Consider the following 24,017-nt stretch of genomic DNA (forward strand, 5'->3'; position numbering starts at 1 on the left):
GCCTAAGTTTTATGTTCGATACTCCATCTGATTGTCCCTGGGCCCCAATATGAAGCTATTGAGGTGCCTGCATCAAATGTGTTGATGTGGTCAGGTTGTCGAGGTGGAAGCCACTGTGACAACTTCTGTGTACTAATGTTGTTGAGCTTGAACGCAGAGCATTGCCAGGCTAGCGTTCTGAACAAAAGCCATCAGATTCTTACTCTGAAATTGAAGGAACGTTTAGACGAAGCATGTGTCTTTAATAAGACATGAGTAAGATTAATCAACCACACGTGTAGCATGACATTCACTATTCTAGATAGTTGTCACTTTTATTGTGTTAGTTGAATACTACTGTTTTTGCAGTTTCAGGAGAACAGTGAGTCACAGGATGAGTTAGAACGTGCTGAGGTTATGCAGGCAATAAAACGCTGGGTTTTACACACCTTCCCTGTTTGGGTTTGATTTTTTGTTACCATGATAAAATACTGACCAATAACAACCTGGGGGAGGAGGGGCTTATCCAGCTTCTGGGTTTTGAGCATCATGGAGGGAAGCCAGGCAGGAACTTGGGCAGGAACTGAAACAGAGCCCACAGAGGATTGCTGCTCACTGACTTGCTCCCTCTGGCTTACTCAGCTATCTTTCTTATACATCCCAAGCCCACTCGCCTATGGATATGGCACCCAGAGTGATGAGGCTCCCCTATATTAATCATTAATTGAGAAAATCCCCCCACAGACATCTAGTAGAGGCATTTTCTCCATGGATAGCTCCTCTCACAGGTGTGTCAAGTTGACAACGATGCTAACTATGACAGTCTCCCACTCACTTACTCGATTGTTTACCCCTAGAGAAATACAAAGGAAAGGAACAAAGGCAGATATGGGCAATGTAGGAAACACAGTAAAAGAGAATTACCCTCTGTAGCTCCTCATAGGACATTAGTAGAAAGTTCTCTGTGTCTCTCCTGGTTAACCATCCAAGTGTGTGATCAAACCAGGATCCAAATACCACTACAGAGATAGGGGAGGAAAAGGAAATTATTACTGAACTTTGCACTTCATGAATATTTGTTCTTATTCCTGATTGGAGGATGGCATTTACTTTGAGGAAGGTAAGGGATGTCATGTTTCTACCTCTAGAGGTCTATAACACAATTATGACATTGAGAAAGCTCACTTTTTTAGGGGAAAAATTATGCATGCTTACTACCTACATATTTAAAAGGAGTTTTAAAACTTATTTAATGTGTATGAATGTTTGCTGATATGTATGTATGTGTATCACATGGGTGCAGTGTTCGCAGAGACCAGAAGAGGGCATAGTATCTCTTGGAAGCAGAATTACCGATGGTTTTAGGCCATCATATGGGTGCAGAACTGAATCTGGGTCCTCTGAAAAAGCAGAAAGAGTACATAACCACTGAACCACATCTCCAGCCCTGCCTCTTTGAACCTCTAACTAGAAAAGTATATATAAAAAAAAGCAGGATAAAATTCAAATACATGCAAGAACTATTTTATGAAGCAATCATAGATTTATTAAATAATACTTCATTGTGAGTAAAATACCAAGAACAAATGAAATGACTTAGTGGATAAAGGCCCTTGAACCGCATCCTGCCCCCGACTTCCCGTCTGGACCAGAGGTGAGTATCCGGGTCCAACCCGGACCCCATCCCTGGGCACCAGCCACTCCAGGAAGACCTGCCCAACTTGGCCACAGGCTCTGGCCACCGGGCGGGTCCCCTTCTAGCCCCACCGGGAGGGATCACCTTTTCCAACCCCCCCCCCGCAGCCTCTGCAATCTCCATGCCCTGCCCCCACACCCATCTTCCCGAGACCCCAGCCACTTTCTGAGACTTAGAGACCGGCCCCCAGCTCCCATCCTGTCCCAGACTTCCCTTTTGGACCAGAGTTGGACAAGAGAACTCCCTTTTGGACAAGTGAGAGAGACTTCCTGAATCTGTCAGCTCTTTCTGAAACAAGTACACTGATAAGACCAAGAAGGAACCACAAGGAGATGGGCAGACGTCAAGGCAGAAGTACATACAACAAAATGAAGAGCAATACAGCATCACCAGAACCTAGCCCCACTCCAACATCTAGACCTGAATATCAAAAATTGGAAGAAGCAGAGTAAAGTAGCCTTATGAGTAACTTCATGAAGAAGGTAGAGGCTTGTGTAGAGGAAAAGACAAGATAATTTGAAGAACGCTGTAAACAACTAGAGGAAAGGGCAATCAAATTAGAAGAAAACAATAAAGCCCTCCAAGAAAACAATGTCCTGGAAGAAAGCAATAAAGTCCTGCAAGAAAACAATAAAGCACTGAAAGAAAATCATGAAAAGTAATGAAACAAACAAAGGAAACTGTCCAAGAACTGAAAAGGGAAATTGAAAAAATAAAGAAGACACAAACAGAGGGAATGCTGGAAATAGAAAACCTGAGTAAAAGATGGGGAACTTCAGATGCAAGTATAACCAACAGAATGCAAGAGATGGAAGAGAGGATTTCTGGCATTGAAGATACAGTAGAAGAAATAGTTTCATCAGTTGAAGGAAACACTAAAGCCAACAAAGTCATGAACCAAAATGTCCAAGAAATCTGGGACACCATGAAAAGACCAAACCTACGAATTATAGGGATAGAAGAAGGTGAAGAATACCAACTCAAAGGCACAGAAAATATATTCAACAAAATTATAGAAGAAAACTTTCCCAACCTAAAGAAGGAAATGCCTATGAAGATACATGAAGCCTATAGAACACCAAACAGACTAGACCCCCCAAAAAAGTCCCCTGACACATAATAATTAAACAACTAAATGTACAGAATAAAGAAAGAATATTAAGAGCAGCCAAGGAAAAAGGCCAAGTAACCTATAAAGGCAAACCCATCAGAATAACACCCAATTTCTCAATGGAGACTTTGAAAGCCAGAAGGACCTGTACACATGTAATGCAGACACTAAGAGACCATGGATGTCAGCCCAGACTAATATACCCAGCAAAACTTTCAATCATCATAGACGGAAGGAGCAAGACATTCGAAGACAAAGCCAGATTTAAACAATACCTATCCACAAACCCAGCCCTACAGAAAGCACTAGAAGGAAAATTCCAACCGAGGGAAGTCAGATACACACTCGAAAACACAGGCAATAGATAAAGCCACAACAGTAAACCCCAAAGAAGAGAAGTACACACACTACCACCAAAAATAACAGGGATGAAGAATCACTGGTCATTAATATCCCTTAATATCACTGACTTAATTCACCTATAAAAAGACATAGGCTTACAGAATGGATACAAAAGCAGGACCCATCTTTCTATTGCATACAAGAAACACATCTCAAATTCAAAGACAGACACTACCTAGGAATAAAAGGCTGGGAAAAGACTTTCCAATCAAACAGTCTTAAGAAACAAGCAGGGGTACCATCCTGATATCCAACAAAATAGACTTCAAACTAAAATCAATCAAAAGAGATCAAGAAGGACATTACATCCTCATCACAGGAAAGATCAACCAAGATGAAGTTTCAGTTCTGAACATTTATGCCCCAAACACAAGGGCACCCACATATGTAAAAGAAACATTACTAAAGCTTAAACCATATATAAAACCCCACACATTAATAGTGGGAGATCTCAACACCTCACTTTCACCACTGGACAGATCTGCCAAATCGAAACTTAACAGAGAAATAAAGGACTTAACTGATGTCATGACCCAATTGGACCTAATAGATATCTACAGAACATTCCATCCTAACAAGAAAGAATATACCTTCTTCTCAGCACCCCATGGTACTTTCTCTAAAATTAACCACATACTTGGCCACAAAGCAAATCTCAACAGATACAAAACAATTAGAATAACCTCCTGTGTTCTATCAGACCACCACGGTTTAAAGTTAGATTTCAACAACAACAAAAACTACAGAAAACCTAAAATCTCATGGAAACTGAATAATGCTCAACTGAATCACCAATGGGTTAAGGAAGAAATAAAGAAAGAAATTAAAGACTTCCTAGATCAATGAAAATGAAGACACCACATACCCAAACTTATGGGACACTATGAAAGCAGTGTTAAGAGGGAAATTCATAGCACTGAATGCCCACATAAAGAAGTTGGAGAAATCCCACACTAGTGACTTAAGAGCACATCTGAAAGCTCTAGAACAAGAAGAAGCCAAGTCTCCCAGGAAGAATAGACGCAAGGAAATTATCAAAGTGAGAGGTGAAATTAATAAATTAGAAACTAAGAGAATAATACAAAAAATTAATGAAACAAAGATTTGGTTCTTTGAGAAAATCAACAAGATAGACAAGCCCTTATCCAAACTAACCAAAAGACAGAGAGAGAGAATCCAAATCAACAAAATCAGAAACAAAAAGGGGGACATAACAACAGACATTGAGGAAATCCAGAGAATTATAAGGTCATATTTCAAAATCCTCTACTCCACAAAACTAGAAAACCTAAAAGAAATGGACGATTTTCTGGATAGGTACCACATACCTAAGTTAAATCAAGACCAGATAAACTATTTAAATAGCCCAATAACCCCTAAGGAAATAGAAACAGTCATTAAAATTCTCCCAACCAAAAAAAGTCCAGGACCAGATGGTTTCAGCGCAGAATTCTACCAGATCTTCAAAGAAGAGTTAATACCAATACTCTCTAAATTGTTCCACATAATAGAAACAGAAGGAACATTACCAAACTCCTTCTATGAGGCTACAATTACCCTGATTCCTAAACCAAACAAGGATGCAACAAAGAAAGAGAACTACAGACCGATCTCCCTCATGAACATTGATGCAAAAATAATCAATAAAATACTGGCAAACAGACTCCAAGAACACATCAGAACAATTATCCACCATGATCAAGTCGGCTTCATCCCAGGGATGCAAGGGTGGTTCAACATACGAAAGTCCATCAATGTAATACACCATATAAACAAACTCAAAGAAAGAAACCACATGATCATCTCACTAGATGCAGAAAAGGCATTTGACAAAATCCAACACCCCTTCATGATAAAAGTCTTGGAGCGATCAGGAATACAGGGAACATACCTAAACATAATAAAGGCAATATATAGCAAGCCAACAGCCAACATCAAATTAAATGGAGAGGAACTCAAAGCAATTCCACTAAAATCAGGAAGGAGGTAAGGCTGTTCACTCTCCCCATACTTATTCAATATAGTACTTGAAGTTCTAGCCAGAGCAATAAGACAACATAAGGATATTAAGGGGATACAAATTGGAAAGGAATAAGTCAAACTTTCCCTATTTGCAGATGCCATGATAGTATACTTGAGTGACCCCAAAGATTCCAACCAGGAATTGATAAAGCTTATAAACACCTTCAGCAACATAGCAGGATACAAGATCAACTCAAAAAAATCAGTAGCCCTCCTATATACAATGGACAAAGAAGCCACAAATGACATAAAATACCTTGGGGTAACACTAACCAAGCAAGTGAAGGACTTATGACAAGAACTTTAAGTCCCTGAAAAAAGAAATTGAAGATGTCAGAAAATGGAAAGATCTCTCATGCTCATGGATAGGCAGGGTTAACATAGTAAAAATGGCAATCTTACCAAAAGCAATTTACAGATTCAATGCAATCCCCATCAAAATAACAACACAATTCTTCACAGACCTGGAAAGAATAATACTCAACTTCATATGGAAAAACAAAAAACCCAGAAGAGCTAAAGGAAACCTGTACAATAAAACAACTTCTGGAGGCATCACATTCCCTGACTTCAAGCTCTACTATAGAGCTACAGTAATAAAAACAGCTTGGTTATTGGCATAAAAACCAACATGTGGACCAATGGAATCGAATTGAAGACCCTGACATTAACCCACACACCTATGGACATATAATTTTTGACAAAGAAGCCAAAAGTGTACAATGGAAAAAAGAAAGCATCTACAGCAAATGGTGCTGGCATAACTGGATATCAACGTGTAGAAGGCTGCAAATAGATCCATATCTGTCACCGTGCACAAAACTTAAGTCCAAGTGGATCAAAGACCTCAACATAAATCCAGCTACTCTGAACCTGCTAGAAGAGAAAGTAGGAAATAGTCTTGAACGCCTTGGCATAGGAGATCACTTCCTAAATATAACACCAGTAGCACAGACACTGAGACAAACAATCAATGAATGGGACCTCTTGAAACTGAGAAGCTTTTGTAGAGCAAAGGATACGGTCAACAAGGCAAAGCGACATCCTACAGAATGGCAAAAGATCTTCACCAACCCCACATGTGACAGAGGACTGATATCCAGAATATATAAGGAACTCAAGAAATTAGACATCAAAATGACCAACAGTCCAATTGAGAAATGGGCTTTAGAATTAAACAGAGAATTCTCAACAGAGGAAACCCAAATGGCTGAAAGACATTTAAGGAATTGCTCAACATCCCTAATCATCAGGGAAATGCAAATCAAAACAACTCTGAGATACCACCTTACGCCTGTCAGAGTGGCTAAGATCAAAAACACTGAAGACACTTTATGCTGGAGAGGATGTGGAACTAGGGGAACTCTCCTCCACTGCTGGTGGGAATGCAAGCTTGTACAACCACTTTGGAAATCAATATAGCGCTTTCTTAGAAAATTGGGAATCAATCTCCCCCAAGATCCAGCTATACCACTCCTGGGCATATACCCAAGAAATGCTCAATCATACCACAAGAGCACTTGCTCAGCTATGTTCATATCAGCATTGTTTGTAATAGCCAAAACCTGGAAACAACCTAGATGCCCTTCAACTGAAGAATGGATAAATAAATTGTGGCACATATACACAATGGAATACTACTCAGCAGAGAAAAACAATGTCATCATACGATTTGCAGGCAAATGGATGGATCTAGAAAAAAATCATCCTGAGTGAGGTAACCCAGACTCAGAAAGACAAATATGGTATGTACTCACTCATAGGAAGATGCTAGATGTGGAACAAGGATGACTGGACTGCTACTCACATCACCAGTGAGGCTACCCAGAAAACGAGACCCCAAAAAAAGACAAGGAGAAATGGACGAGATCTACATGAACAGCCTGGTCATGAGTGGGAACAATGAAGGGCGACGGTCGAGGGAAAGAGAGTGGGAGATCCTAGCTGGATCAAGAAAAGAGAGGGAGAACAAGGAATAGGAGACCATGGTAAATGAAAACCATATGAGAAAGTGAGAAGTGGAGGAAGCAGAGAGCTAGGGAGGTCCATGGAGATCCACAAAGATACCCCCACAAAAGACTGCTGGCAATGGTCGCGAGACGGCAGGAATTGACCTACTCTGGTGCTGGGATGGCTAGACACCCTGATAGTTGTGCCATAAACCCCATCCAGGGACTGAGGAATCTGGATGCAGACATCCACGGCTGGGCCCCTGGTGGAGCACTGGGAGTCTAATTAGTGAGAAAGAGGAGGGTTTATATGAGCGAGAATTGTTGAAGCCAAGTTTGGATAAAGCACCGGGACAAATAATCAAATGAATGGAAACACAGGATCTATGAACCAAAGGCTGAGGGCCCCCCAACTGGATCAGGCCCCCTGAATGGGTGAGACAGTCATTTGGCTTGAGCTGTTTGGGAGGCAGCTGTGTGTCGGTGCCGGGTCCTGGACTTATTGCATGAGTTGGCTGTTTGAATCCTGGGACTTATGTATGGACACTTGGCTCGGTCTGGGAGGCGGGAAATGGACCTGCCTGGACTGAGTCTACCAAGTCGATCCCCCGGTCCTCGGGGGAGACCTTGATCTGGAGGAGGTGGGAATGGGGAGTGGGCTGGGGGGAGGGGGAGGGGGGCGAGAGGGGGAGAACAGGGGAATCTGTGGCTATTATGTTGAACTGAATGGTGTTGTAAAATAAAATAAAAAAAGGCGCTTGAACCACAGCCTGGTGATATGAGCCTTATCCCTGAAACCCACATGGTTGAAGGAGAGAACTGACTCCCACAAATTGTCCTCAGACATCCACACATGCACAATGGTGTAGATGTAACCAACCATCTTATTAAATAAGAAACACAGAACCAATGTAAAAGAGAAAGCCAAGAGATCAGAGCTCAGAGCTAAAATCTCACCCTTCCTTCTGCAGTGGTCTTAGCTCTCCAAAAAGAGCTACTTCCTGTGTGTCCATCTTTTAATAGTCTTTTTGTTCTGCCTTCTCATTGGTTGTAAACCCAAACACGTGACTGCCTCCTCACTGTCTGTATGTACAGTTCCCCCAGGTCTTAAAGGCATGTGTCTCCAATGCTGGCTGTATCCCTGAACACACAGAGTTCTACCTAGCTCTTCTACCAAGTGCTGGGATTAAAGGCGTGTGCCACCACTGCCACACTCTTGCTATGGCTCTAATAGCTCTGACCCCCAGGCAACTTTATTTATTAACATACAATCAAAATCACATTTCAGTACAATTAGAATACCACCACATTAGAGACACTGCAGCCACCGCCAGGACAAGCAACATGTAAAGAAGCCAGTGAGCCGCAAGTTATGTGGCAAGGTATAGATTTATAAAAATGGGTTAATTTAAGATATAAGAACAGTTAGCAAAAAGCCTGCCATGGCCATACAGTTTATAAGTAATATAAGCATCTGAGTGATTATTTTATACGTGGATTGTTGGACTGCGGGGCTTGGTGGATACTGGAGAGAAGCCCTCCAGCAACAAATGGCGCCGAATGGCTTGAGTTTCCACCTTAAACCTGAGAATATTTAATAACCAATTCTAAACAGAGCCAAAACCAGGTTCCTACTTCATGTCTCATATCAGCAGCTAGACTCTACAAAACACAGGTTTGAACACTGGCAGGTTCCTGGCATGTGCGTTTGACAGACAATATGGCGGGAATGAGGCATCTGCCAGCGGCACATTACCCTGTGTGATAGATTTAGTCTTTACTAGTATTAAAAAAAAAGAGGTTTCTGGGCTACACCCTGCTTTGATAAAAGCATAGACCTACTATTTCTGAGACTTGATGACTGCCAGAGCTGGAGAAAACGTACCACCGCCATGTGGAAAAGCTGAAGGGGGAGGAGCCAGCAGCCACAGCACCATTTCAGGCTTAGAAGGCTATAGTTTAAAGCAATAGGTTCACAATAAGGCTGATTCAGATAAAATAGTATATAATACATGTAAAAATGTACGTAGACTTAAAAGAAAAAATAAAAATATATCATTATATAAACAAATAGTATCTAAAAATAAAATGTTTAAAAAAACAGTAAAGGTAATAAGCCATGTAAAGATGACTATCACACAAAAATGTCTGGATTATGTTGTCTTTGAAATTCGTAACCAAAGAAAAACATTTGATTGTAAAAGCTGTTCAGTTATGCCAAAATGTAAAGTTTAAAGGTACCTTGACTTCAAAATTTGGATATAAGGATATGTTACTTTAAAAAAGAGGGTCTGCCTTTGTTTCCACAGAAAGCCAGAGGCTATGGATTCATTCTAGATTAAGATACATCAGGTTTGACCAGCCAAGACCCCCTAAAAGGTCTCCGATGACACTATGGCCCAGATAATCTAACATCCAGAACGGTTTCAAGGCAAGTGACTCCCACAATACAGCCTCAAGGACTACCCCGTAGGCCTAAAATTTTCTTTGCGTCCCCATAAGATACATTGCCCCCCTCCAGCAGGAAGTAGTAAGAGATGCTACGTCCATATTCCCAAATATACCAAGCTGGCTTTAGAGGTGGAATTGGCTCACTCCCCATCTAAAACCAGACATATTGCTTAAAAAAAATGGTTAAGAGATTCTTGTGTCCCAAATCAGAAGAGCCCTCTGGTGTGGGACAGAAAAAAAAATATTATTTTTATTTAAAACAGGTTGATTATAAATACGGTCTCTTTCTAAAAAAGAAAAGGGGATATGATATAGATACATATGATATAGAGATGATAAGATAAAAGGGTAGATTAATGAACCTACTTTTAAAGAACAACTTGTTTAAAATGTTTTACATTGGTATAGATTTTAGTTTATGTTTAAAATGTTTTACATTGGTATAAATTTTAGTTTATTGATACAAACTTGAAGTTAATTTTGTTATACTATATATATATATATATGTATATTTCTATTCTTGTTTGAGGTATTATGTTTATGTAACTCATTTAAAATTGTAATGGATAATTAAGAAATAGATTAATAATTGGTCATCTATGATAATCATATTTGTGGCCATGTTAGTTAAGTCTTCTAGGTATACATAGATATATTTCAGATAGATAGGTAATCTTCAAACACTTCATAGACCTAGGGAATATGGCATTTAAATAACTTAGAATTCTGTTGACATGAGACACAATTGCTCCTGGCTGTGCCAATTTGATCCCGAGAGAATGTTGGGCTTCTAAGACATTTCCATTTGGAAGGTTGTCTTCTTGGCACAAAATGGCCTACTGGGCAAAGAACTGCCCTTGCCTTGACGGCTGACAGTACGAATGCAATACTGTCCTTTCTGGACAAGCGGGACACAAGGAAAGCGACCACAGTACTCTGCCAAGACAGGGTAAGATGGTCTTTCAGAATTCCTGCTTATGAAAATGGTCTGTCATATACTCTAGGCCTGTAGGCAATTTGAATGCACCAACAATGCTGAGAAACATTAGGTGACTGTCCAGGCTGCCAGCTGTCTTGGTCTACTCTTACAAGATTCCTGAAAGTTGCTTACATCCATCTACCATTTCTCAGGTACCATTATGTTCCTTCTCAGGTATTTGATGTAGTTAAAGACTAGATAGTTGTAATTTCCTCAGTTATTATAAAAGATAAGTTAGATATAAAACCTTAAACTCACAAATATAAGATAGATAGGACATCTTCTTTAATATTGTAACTGTAATTCTTGCTCGATAATTGTTTTGTTATATGTAATTTTACCATGTTAAAGTTAAAACCTTCCTTTTAAAAAAAAAAGAAAAGGGAAAGTGCTGTGGATATCTCTCTATATAAATAAAACACTGATGGCCAGTGACCAGACAGGAAGTATAGGCGGGACAAAGAGAGAGGAGAATTGGGAAAACAGGAAGAAGGGGGAGAGACACTGCAGCCACTGCCAGGACAAGCAACATGTAAAGATGCCGGTAAGCCACAAGTGACATGGTGAGGTATAGATTTATAAAAATGGGTTAATTTAAGATATAAAAACAGTTAACAAAAAGCCTGCCATGGCCATACATTTTATAAGTAATATAAGCGTCTGAGTGATTATTTTATATGTGGATTGTGGGACTGCAAAGAAGCCCTTCGGCAACACAATGGCATTTGTGAAACCCCATACACACACACACACACACACACACACACACACACACACACACACACTAAATTAATGAATATAATATCTGAACACATGCAATTGAAAAATATAAAAATAAAGGATAGATGATCATTTATAACTATATAATATATCATAAAAGAATTGATTTTTCTAAGTGAAAAAATACATTAAATGAAAATCAGATTGCATCTGGTTGTCCATAAAATTCTTGACATCACACTGAGTAAAATTTTAAAACATTGGTTTTTAATATTTTAAGTTTCATGCAAATATATATCTGTGTGTGGGTATTGCATACATGAATGCAGTGTCTGGGGATGCCAGAAGAGAGTGCTAGACCCCTGGATATGGAGTTACAAGACCTTGAGGGAAACCTGGCATGATTGCTGGGAACAAAACTTGGACATCTGCAAGAGTAGTACACAACTAAACCATCCTTCTTGTCCCACACTGAGTAAATTTTAAACAGCTGTGACCCACAGATTTAGCTTTTAAACATGCTACACAGATCTCTGTTCTTGCCTTGATTTCAAAATATAAAATTGGTGGTCCAGATTCCACTCACCGTCACCTTGGATAAATGCAGGAAGATATTCATCAAAAGTCTGTTGATTGTTCAAAAGGTGAAAATGTTTTCTTATATGATAGTAAGATATAACAACATCTCTTGGATTCCTGATGACATAGATAACCTAAAAGATAAAGTTTATTAGAAATGTGTGTCTTCACTTCAGCACTGCATATTTCCACACATCCTGAACCAAACTTACACAAAGCCACAACACACATGTGGAGGTCAAAGGATGAGATTTACCTTTTCCCTACATCTGTGACCCTCTCAATGTAAGGTTGCCTTCTCTTCCATTATTTCCTTAACTCTGAGATAGAGGATGCCAAGTTGATCTTCCATCTGAGAAAGTTTACATAGCTGCCTCTGACATGCATGGTTCACTGTTAGAAGAACAGTTGAGGGGCTACAAAAATGCCTCCATGGTTAAAGCAGGGTTTCTCAACCTGGGTCCCCCAAGACCATCAGAGAACACAGATATGTATAGTGTGATTCACAACAGTAGCAAAATTATAGTTATGAAGTAGCACTGAAACTAATCTAGTGGGTGGGGATCACCACAACATAGGAACTGTATTAAAAGGCCTGAGCATTGGGAAAATTGAGAACCACTGCTTCAAATGTTTGCTGCATAAAAAAATGAAGATTGGAGTTTGGATCCTCAGAAACCCACATGTGATGGCTGTCCTTGGTTGTCAACTTGACTATACCTGGAATGAAATACAATCCAGAAACAGAGGTCACACCTGTGATCTGGATCTTGAGGCAGGAAGACAACCTGCCTTTGATCCAGATTTTGAGGTGGGAAGGCACATACTGCTGCCATGAGGACCAGCCTCCAGCAGCTCAGAGCTTGAAGGGAATCCATGGAGTCCTCATACTAAGGCTTTTTTATCTGAGGGAGTAAGGAAAAGACAACACATTCTCTTGATAGTTTTCTTCTGACTCTTTCTTTATTCTTTTGTATTCTTCCTCTACATCTTTCCTGGTGTTTTCCTTCTCTCATTCTTGATGTTTTTCTTCTAACTTACTTTTTTTTTTAATCTTACAGCTTATATACTCTACCAAAATCTTTCAAGCAATATGAAAATCACAATGTGTCTACATTCTATTTTTCAAGTGGATGATTACAATGAATACAGGCTTTTAAAAAATGTTTTCATTTCCCCTACATGTTTAAACAGTTTACTTATTACAGGTGAAAAACAAGTTGTTCCAAGAACCCACATATATTATCCAAGCAACTTGTTGTAGATTAAGAGAGTGTAAGCAAAAGTATTTTTCAAGCCAGTTCTTCTACTAGCAGACTGCTTACTATAGTTGCAAAGAAAGGGCCAACCATTTTATTATTTATCTCAAAAGATAATCTTAGAATAATCATGAATCTAAACTTTTATATATGAAAAAGAACCAGTCAGCTCTAATTTAAATCCTCAGGGTGCACACATATTCATCCACAGTTCTTTATATCAGGAAGCAGAGGGCAGAAATGGGGACAAGGATTTAAACACTGCCTTTGGTCACCAAACCGTCCAAGCAAGAAAGGCACACCAGCTAACAATAATCGGGCTGCTTTGTTCTTGTTCCCTGACTTTAAAGAGTTCCTCACTCAACTATGTGCCTTTCAAAAACTTCAGATTTGTCTTTTTGGGTTTTTCATCTTAAAGCTATTAACAAAAACAACTCAGTCTAACATTATTTTCAAAGCTTTGTTTCAGCTATGATGCACTGGGAAACCTGTGAACACATCTCTCAACTTAAGATTAAAGGAATTTAAACTACTCTCTACTGGGCTACTGGGACTCGGTTGTTTTTCTTAATCATTAACATAAGCCACAGTCTATATGGCTCCTCAATAGAAACTCATGTGTTCTAGTTGTGTGACACTTTCTTCTTTTATTGTTTTATCCTCTGCATCCTACAGAGGCAATGTTTTATCCTACCTTTACCTATGTTAATTTTTCCACTAAAATAACCTCTATCATAATGCCTTACTATAATTATTACATATCCTCAATCATCAAAATCCTGTTTAAACTAACACTATTATTGTATAAAATCATTGCTTCAGTTAAAAAGTACAGCTTAGGAAAAAGTAATCTTCATAAAAATCCACAGGTAAAAATGCCCAGTAAAACAGGACATTTCCAAGAGATGATCATACTACATCAAGGGCAGTGGGGATCTCTCCACACCCATTCACACCATACCAGATACCAGATATCAATATTGCACAATTTTATCATTTTAAACAAATCTACCTTTTCAACTGAATATCATATCTACATGTTGACTCTTGTGAACATCACTTTCTCTAGTTTTTTTGAAACAACAATCTATAGCTACCCTACTGAGAGTGGTGTACCACATCATCTCATTCATCTAATTATAGCTTTATATAGATTTGTCAAACTTTCTTATACTTACCTATTCTTCCCAGGTCTATGTATCTGTCTAATCAGATCTGAACATCATAACAAAAATTCATGAAATATGCTTGGTTTATTGGTAATGAAGGCACAAGCAGTCTGATTGCTCTCCTACCATCCCACTTCATACAGGGTTATATGGAGTACCATAGACTTACCAGGGCTTTATGAAGACATTAGCAGAATAAAAAGAGATGAGAAATCTTGTATCCAAGATGACTGCATGAAAAAAGGTTTAGTCATCCCTCCTGACCCACCCTCTGGTTCTGCCTTGTGATAGCATAAACCACATTAATTTCGTTTTAACTTCTGTATTGATTTATGTATCTATTTGCAACAGCTTGATTGAATACTGTGATCCTTACAACTCTCAACTTGACAGAAACTAGAAGTACTTGGGGAAAGTCTTTGGTTTTTTGTTTGTTTTTGTTTTTTAGTTGGAAAAACACTAGTTTCTTTTGAGACATTCACCTCTACCGATTCTCACATCTGAATATAAGTACACCAGGAAAGAAAGAAAGTATATCACTTGAAAATGGTCCTTTGTGTTAGTAGTAAGGCATGCACTTCTGACAAATGAAAAGATGCTCATAATACTGAATGTCAGAAATAAGCTATTGATGTTACTTCTTGCTTTATGGGGAAAAAAGAGCAAGCTGTCTAGAATGTCTAGTTAAAGTATTTTAATCAATGGTTTTGAAACCAAAATACCTGGTTTTACTCCAAGCCCTTTCATTTGTTAGCTTCAAGAGGTCAAGCAAGATACTTATCTTCCCCAAAGCCCATTCATTTCACAATGAATCATAATGCTTGCTAAAATTTTCATCCCTGTTTCTCTTACCCATCTCGCAAAAGTTTTTTTTTTTGTTTGTTTTGTTTTCTTTTGATTTGTTTTTAAGTGCTGGAATCCTTTCATGTAGATGAAAGTGAGATGAAAGAGGTGAAAGTATCATTTTACAGGACAGGATTGACAAGGTCATCAACTTTGCTTTCAACATACTGACTATAAAATGCTCTGAGAGTTATCCCAGTTGGGAGAGGGGTCAAGAACTTTGATTAAAGCCCCAGCATTTACCCCAACACCCTGTCCTGTCAGCGTGTCTTCTTGATACTGTTCTGGATGCTTTCTGGTTTCATGAACTCACTTCAAGTTTTCTCATCCCTCCAGGGAGAAAGTCTTAATGAGAAATTATCTAGATCAGGTTGGTCTGAGGGGGATTATCTTGGTTGTTAATTAGTATAGGAAGACCCAGCCCACTGTGGGAAGCACAATTCCCTAGACAGGAGTTCCTGAGCTATATGAGACCAGAGATGGTATGCAGAAAGTCACAGTCATTTCTACATGGACCATGGATATAGTGTGACTAGCTTGCTTGCTTTTCAGTCTTGAATTCCTCTCAATGATGGATTGAAACCTGCAACTGTAAATGTTAATAAACTGTTTTCTCCTCAAAGTTGTGTCTTATCAGGGTATTTCTAGGGAAGACACTAACTCTTGACGTACAAATAATTATTGTCTGAAAATAAGGTGACATGAATGAGAAAGTGTGCTCACATTCATACACCTGGAATTGGCAGAGCCAAGTGGAAATCAAGCAGTGTTCAAGGCTTGTCCATCTCAGTGTCTGACAATTAGTGAGAGTGAGCCCTGAGTCAACCTCATCTCCATGCCATTCTCAACATTTCCCAACCCCAAAATGAGAGAGAAGCTCTGTGTTTCTTGAGAGCACCCTGAGATTTAGAAACTGAAAAGAGCAAATGGAAACCTGCAAGAGGTACCTTTCCCTGGGAGACACAGTCATAAAATATGATAAGCTGGGCTAATTATTAATGACAGACTAGTGATGTGTGGGTGCCTTTTCAGTTGCACAGTTACTTGATGTAGGGATCTGTGCCTCAGGACCAGTCTAAGACCATGTTAGATAGGTAAGTAGCATATAGGGTGGTAGATGACAGATATACAGATAGGTAGATAGATAGGTGGGTAGATAGATGATAGATAGATAGATAGTTGATAGATAGATAGATAGATAGATAGATAGATAGATAGATAGATAGATAGATGATAGAGTCTATCTCCAAGTTTCCTAGCATACAACTTCTAATATCACATAATCTCTGAATTAGTAGAGGTTTTCTGTGCATAAAAAAAAGTGGCAAGGCCCCATAAATAGGCCAAGGATATAAGCTGGTCACCTGAATCTATACAACAGTGTGGTGGTAATCTAATTGTACTGAAATGTGATTTTGATTGTATGTTAATAAATAAAGTTGCACGGGGGTCAGAGCTATTAGAGCCATAGACAGAGTATGGCGGTGGTGGCATACGCCTTTAATCCCATAGATCTCTGTGTGTTTAGGGATACAGCCAGCATTGGAGACATATGCCTTTAAGACCTAGGGGGCTGTACATTCAGACAGTGATGAGGCAGACACGTGTTTGGGTTTACAACCAATGAGAAGGCAGAATGACCATGGAAATGCCTGACACACAGGAAATAGCTCTCTTTTTCGGGAAGCTGGGACAGCAGGAGGAAGGGTGAGATTTTAGCTGTGAGCTCTGACCTCTCGGCTTTCTCTTTTACATTGTTTCTGTGTTTCTTATTTAATAAGATGGTTGGTTACATCTACACAACAGAATTAGAGGTTTTGGATTTTTCAGCCCCACTCCCTAACCTGTACACAGGGGAGGCAGGCCAAGGGTTAAGTTGATCATAAATAGTCAGTATTTGTTTAAACTATATGTTTTTCTTTTTTTATTCTTTTATAATTTCAAACATATAATTTACTTTGACCAATATTTTAATCAGTCATCCCTATTTGTGCCTCCTAAGATCCTCAAAGGACAGGATTTTAGGGAACTGATGTGTGGAAAATTTCATAAGCATTTTTGGTGGAAATATAAAATGGTGTAACTGACATGGGAAAAAGCATACAGATTTTGGTGATTTGGATGGGAATGGTCCCCATGGGCTCATATGTTTGAATGTTTGATCTCTAGGTAGTGGAGCTGTTTGGGAAGAATTAGGAAGCATGCTCTTGTTGGAGGAGATGTGAGCCTTGTTGGAGGAAGTGTCACTGAGGCTGGGCTTTGAGATTTCAAAAGCCCACCCAAGGCGAGTCTCTCCCCCCACCCTCTCTCTCTGCCTGCAATTTGTGAATCAGATGTGAGCTCTCAGCTACTGCTACAGTGCCATGTCTGCAGGTCTGCCACCATGGCCCCTACCATGATGATTATGTACTAACCCTCTGAAACTATAAGTAAGCCCTCAAATAGATATCTTCCTTTATAGTTGCCTTAGCCATGGTGTCTATTTACAGCAATAGAACAGTAACTGGGACACCTGTGCAATAAGGCCAAATGGCGAATTATACCAGGATGTGGGGGTACATGGCCAAGCAACTTGTAGACATCCCCTTCCACACTTTGCCTCACAAACTATGCTTGTTTGGGCATTCTAGTTATCCATGTCAGGCAGCTCATGATTTATTATAACTCTCACTCCAGAGGACCCAATTCAGATGCACACATACATAGACACAATCAAAATAACCTTAAAAACTAGATTTTTATTTAACATTCATTGCAGTCTCTAGAACATAACCAACTCCTGTTGGCTGTGTACACACACACACACACACACACACACACACACACACACACACACACACACGATGTATAAACATTTACAAAGCCCTATATAGAAAAACCTCAGGGCTCAGAGCACCGCCTCCCCAGCCGCTCAGAGCCGCCGCGATGGCAGAGGACAGCGAGTCTGCGGCCAGCCAGGAGAGCCTAGAGCTGGACGAACAGGACACGTGCGAGATAGTCGGAGACAATGAGGAGGAGACGGAACACGCCAAAGGAAGCCCTGGAGGGGATTTGGGAGCAAAAAATAAAAAGAAGAAACAGAAGAGAAAAAAGGAGAAGCCGAATTCTGGGGGTACCAAGTCCGATTCTGCCTCTGACTCCCAAGAGATTAAAATTCAGCAGTCTTCAAAACACAATGCCATCTGGCAGCAGATTTCAGCGGAGCAGCCATGAAATCTCACCATACCTATTCAGAAGCTACAGGACATCCAGAGAGCAATGGAGCTGCTCTCTTCATGCCAAGGCCCAGCCAGGAACATTGATGAGGCCACAAAGCACAGATACCAGTTCTGGGACACACAGCCAGTGCCCAAATTGAATGAAGTCATAACATCTCATGGTGCAATTGAACCAGACAAGGACAATATCAGCCAGGAACCGTATTCTTTGCCACAAGGTTTTATGTGGGACACTTTAGACTTGAGTAATGCTGAAGTGCTGAAGGAATTGTACACATTGCTGAATTAGAATTATGTGGAAGATGATGACAATATGTTCCTCTTTGACTATTCGCCTGAGTTTCTCTTGTGGGCTCTGCGTCCCCCAGACTGGCTTCTGCAATGGCTCTGGAGGGTCCGAGTGTCTTCACATAAAAAGCTAGTACGTTTCATAAGTGCCATTCCAGCAAACATCCGAATTTATGACAGTGTGAAGAGGATGGTAGAAATCAACTTTCTTTGTGTCCATAAGAAACCGAGATCAAAACGGGTAGCCCAAGTGTTAATTCGATAAATAACTAGAAGAGTGAACCCAGAAGGAATCTTTCAGGCTGTGCATACTGCTGGAGTGGTTCTTCCTAAGCCTGTGGCCACATGCAGGTATTGGCACCGATTCCTAAACCCCAGGAAACTGGTAGAGGTGAAATTTTCTCACTTGAGTAGAAACATGACCTTACAGAGAACGATGAAGCTGTACAGACTTCCGGATGTTACAAAGACTTCAGGCTTGAGACCAATGGAACCGAAAGACATCACAGCACTGGTTCCTCCCCCGGGAGCACATCATTAACACATTTGTGGTGGAGAGTCCCAGTGGGAAGCTGACTGATTTCCTGAGTTTCTACACACTCCCCTCCACGGTTATGCACCACCCAGCTCACAAGAGCCTCAAGGCTGTCTATTCCTTCTACAACATTCACACAGAGACACCCCTGCTGGACCTCACGAATGATGTGCTCATTATAGCCAAGTTGAAAGGATTTGATGTATTCAATGCACTAGACTTGATGGGAAATAAAACCTTCTTGGAAAAACTCAAGTTTGGTATAGGAGGCGGGAACTTACAGTATTATTTGTACAACTGGCGGTGTCCAGGGACAGACTCGGAAAAAGTTGGACTTGTTCTACAGTAGATGGATATGTTACTTCTAGAAGGCTGACATTCTCATTTGTTAATACTCTATTTAGTGAGTCCTGGAACTGCCATTCCAAAGAAGAATAAAAGCACAAGTTGAGTGAAATTGCAGTAGTTGCTAACAATCAGAACAGATGGCCAATAGTACACTTTTCTAGTTAGGATGTCGAAGCCAAACTCTGCTGTTGACTGATGTGTGGGAGGGCTGAAGGTGTCCACAGAGCTCTCATGGTAAAGAGAGGATGTTGTCCTTCCACTCTAGAAGTGGGGCTGCTTCTCTATGAACCAAACAGAAGTGGTGTCATCATGTTAAGAAAACCTTTGCTGTTAGGAGAGTCACTGCTGCTTTTCTGTTTGTTAAGTGGTGATATACTCGTATAACAGAACAAGGATCCATATGTGTATCACCTTACATGCTACTGGGAATGTTTATAGAATTGACATGTGGTAGATAATTATATATGGAGCAATATGAAAATGTAACAGTGACTTACACATTTATTATTCCATAAGCATAGTAGCCAAATCAGCAAACACACAGGTCTATCCCATAAGCATAGCAGCCAAATCAGTAAATATGCAGGTTTGTCCTTTGATCTTCAGCAGGTTAGCGGATTGTTTCAAAAGCAAAGTTGGGGCAAATGTTCAGCATGCTCACTAAAGAGTACACACCTGACTGACCAGACCTTGCAGCTGCCTGCAGTCTCATTTCTCAGCAATGACAGAGATGTGTGAGGGAAAGGAAGTAAAATCTCTAAAGTCAGATTTAATGCCCAGAGGAGTGTAGGAGTGCTGTCAGCACACAGATGGTCTGAATGTTTTTATTATGCACTATTGCACATGTCCCTTTATGCTGACTTTAATTTATCATGAAAATTGTCATGCTAATGGAAAATGTCTTACTTGTAAATACGTATTCATAATTGTGTTACTGATGTTGTTTTTACCTAGAATTTGAAAAACAAGTTTCACAGTGTATATATATGTTCATGCTGCCACTATCCCAGGGAAAAATAAAATACTAAACAAGGCCATTGTATAGACTGGCCTTGGAGTCAGATGCCACTAAGTAGATACTTCTTCCTGTCTTTACTCCAGTGCCTCTGCTCCACTCCAGAACACTACTTCAGACAACATAGCATTTCCTTCCCAGCTAGAAAGGACTCACCAAATGTTACTTTTAGGTCGAGTCTCACCTGTTGGCTGTTCTGTACAGCTCACAAGCTGACAGTGGTCATTAATGTTTTGAATGGTTGGGGGAAATGGCCCAAAGAATGACAGTTGTAGCATGCAAATCTTATGAAGTCCAAGTTTTATCAGAATACAGCCACATCTTCATTATGACCTACCTGTGGCTGCCTCATACTATGAAAGGAAATCAAGTAGTTGTGACAGACTGGAATGTATTGCCTGCAAAGTTAAAATATTTGCTATCTGGCCTCTTACCATGTTTGTGGACTAAGGTCCTAAGAAGTAGGCCACAAATTGTGCCATCCTTGATGGCACCACTAGAGGGGGCACCTGGGCCTCACAAGTGGTGCAGAAGTGGGACCAGTACTGTTCCTAAAGACACGTGGCAGATTTCTCATTTCATATGGTCCATGCCCAACTTTGTGACGTTTTAACAGAACACCTTCAGGAAATAAAACTATCTATGCATTGGAACACTGTTTAGAAAGACAGCATTAGGTAAGCAAGTTTAGTGAATCTGGATTTACAGCTCTTTGGGAATTGTCTCACTCATTTTTTATCTTATACAAATTGAGTTTTCCGATTTAAGAATTGCCAGTCAGGAATTTTTTTATGGGCTTCTTTACCTCATGAGAAAAATGTTAAACCATCCCTTTAGAGATTTGTTTACTGCACATTGTAGTTGTTACAGAACTCATCACTTTAAATACATTAATAGTTCACATTGATATATTCATAACTTAAGCACATGACCACTCGACATTTTACAAAATCAGCAACCAGTGCAACTGCTCAGATACAAAATAGCTGTTAAACCCAAATAGTCTGAGGATTCTTAGAAGATGGATACATCGAGTCACAGAGATGCTTAATGGCAGTTTCATTGAAATTACAGCTGTCCAGACCCAACACCTGCAAGTCCTGGAAAATTTTGCACAACATACTCCAATATTTTATTGCCTTTCTGCAATGAGAAAACACATCATTATTCTCTGGTGCCTAAATTCAATTTGAGACATTCCTAAGATAGGCAGATCACTCCCAACCCCCTCAATGAGGCACACATGGTACATAGACATGCATGCAGGCAAAACACTTATATGCATTAAATAAAAATAAATAAATCTTTTTTAAAAAAGGAAAAGGAGCACCAAGAGACAGAGACAGAGAGAAGAGAGAGGGCCCTGTGTGCTACAAAATGTCATCTTCTGGGCATGGTGTAGCCATTGTGGTCTTAATCCCATAAGAGCTGTGGATACCTCCACTGCCTTCACGAGACCGGGCCTGTTACCAGTCAATCAGAAGCTGGGGAGAGCCTCACACAGCTCTGCCCCTCCCTGCTAACATAATGACTACTGGTGGATTCTCAGGGAGGAGCAGCCATCTCCAGTTTTGTACCCACAAGTCAGTCCACCATAGTCTAATGCACAGTTCCAAACCCATACACACACTGATAGCCCTCGTTAAACTCAACAGCTGACACAACAAAAAGACGTGAATGTGAGAAAGAAGCTGATAAAGAAGAACTTAGTGTGATGGAGTGGAAGGGGAACAGAACGGAGTAGAAGGTGAGAGTAACCAGAATGCATTACCTATAGGTATGAAATTGCAAAAAATACATTGAATAAAAATAATAATAAAGAAGCATGGCTTGAGATGAGGTGAACTAGATTGAGTATTTGGGAGACTCATTGTTAATAGGTACATATCACTGTTGAAGACACCCAGCCTTCTCTGTTCTCTAGGGTCTCCTCTTGCAGTGATAAAACATGATTTCTATGTGAATTCAGGTAGATATTTGGGACTCCTGAATGAATAGCAAACTACACCCAATGATATCATCAAAGATGCTACACATTTGAAAGATCAAGTATGAGCTAGCAGCCTAAAGCCAATGCAAAGCAAGGCAACTAGAGCAATGTAGTATGAGCACAGCCTCAAACCAGACACGAGTTCCCAGAATCTTCTCCAGTATAGTCACCAGGACACTAAACACTCTATGGATGAAGGAAAAGAGCCAGACACTGCAAAAAAAGCTGCTCACATTTCCACCTCACAGCTGGCCTTGTCACTAGTTTGTTCTTTGTATAAATGGAGGAACTCAAGACATAACTTTCTAGGGCCACATAGCTCCGAATGGCAGTGCCAAGACTCAACAGATAGGCTTCCTGACTATGCCATCTAAACACCCAAGCATAGATGTGTAAGAACTTAGGAAATGCCATGCTGGAGAGAGGGATCAGTGGGTGAGAGTGTAGGCTGTGCAAGTGAGAGGACCTGACTTCAGATCCACAGCACTGACGTAAAAAGCTGAGGATGGTGGCTTGAGGCTGTTGCCTCAACATTAGAAGAGGGAGACAGGTAGACCCTGGTATTCTGCTGGCCAGTTAGCCTAGTCAAGATGGTGAGCTTCAAGGGTGGTGAGAGACTCTCTCAACAGCTGAAGGCAGAGGACAACAAAGAAAGCCACCCCACATCTTCCTCTGACTTGTTCACAAATTCATATGGATACAGCATGCACACAAACACACATACAAAATTATGCATGGACGCTAAGGCAAAACTGGAAGAGCTGAAGACAAGCTTCAGAGTTGTGCTTACCTTTTGTTGTATTCAAAGTCTTCTAAGTTATCATCTTCTGGCTTATAGATTTCTGAACATACTGTGTTGTATATGCAGATGAAGTTTCTTTAATTTTTGAGATTTCAGCAGACCATATGTAGCCTCTGACAGTGCATCAACATTATTAATATCAACAGTCATTTTGTCAAATAGATCCATCACATCTGTTTCAAAGCTTTCTTCCTGGTTGTCAAGTAGGCTCTCAAATAAACTCTGGGCATTCATCAGTTTCTCACTACACTCTGCTTGACTAAACTACTAAAGCATTTGAGGATTTCCTGTTTTATCTCTTTGGATGGTATAAAACCAAAGTGTGGTTTCAGTATGTCAGTGACTTTTTCACTGGCAATTCCAAACACAAATAGCCCTGTCAGGAGCCATATGGTTTGGCCATGAGCATAAACTTCTCTTAGAAGTTGGGGTAGGCTTCCAATGACAGAGTGAGTTGTGCCTCTCTCTTGTCTGAGGAAATAGAACAGGGCAGCAAAATACGACTGTAATATAGGATGGGAAAGCATGAAGTTGTCACCTTGAGTACAGAGAAAATTCATTCCCAGCCACACTGCCTCCTCAGATTCCAATATTTCATTCTTCCTGAGATCCTCACACTTGAACACAAATACCTGTTTCCACATGCCTCTACAGCCAAGGTA

At 40.2% G+C, this 24,017-nt stretch overlaps 1 protein-coding gene and 1 pseudogene across 6 annotated transcripts in view; one reads left to right on the top strand and one right to left on the bottom strand.

Annotated features, from left to right (window-relative positions):
* Positions 1-24,017, bottom strand: part of LOC107399359 (3-beta-hydroxysteroid sulfotransferase-like) — a 230,626-nt gene that overhangs the window by 6,087 nt on the left and 200,522 nt on the right. For 5 of the 6 annotated variants that reach the window (XM_076571532.1, XM_076571528.1, XM_076571527.1 and 2 more), the window contains 2 exons: positions 11,896-12,022; positions 904-998 (listed from right to left, as the gene is read on the bottom strand). In XM_076571532.1, coding sequence (XP_076427647.1) covers positions 904-998; positions 11,896-12,022 — 222 coding nt within the window. The remainder of the gene's footprint in view (positions 1-903; positions 999-11,895; positions 12,023-24,017) is intronic. The other variant, XM_076571533.1, reaches the window with a different exon arrangement.
* Positions 18,085-19,655, top strand: LOC121826283 (glycylpeptide N-tetradecanoyltransferase 2 pseudogene; annotated as a pseudogene).

This window comes from Peromyscus maniculatus, chromosome 1, assembly GCF_049852395.1.
Source record: "Peromyscus maniculatus bairdii isolate BWxNUB_F1_BW_parent chromosome 1, HU_Pman_BW_mat_3.1, whole genome shotgun sequence".
Lineage (NCBI taxonomy): Eukaryota > Metazoa > Chordata > Mammalia > Rodentia > Cricetidae > Peromyscus > Peromyscus maniculatus.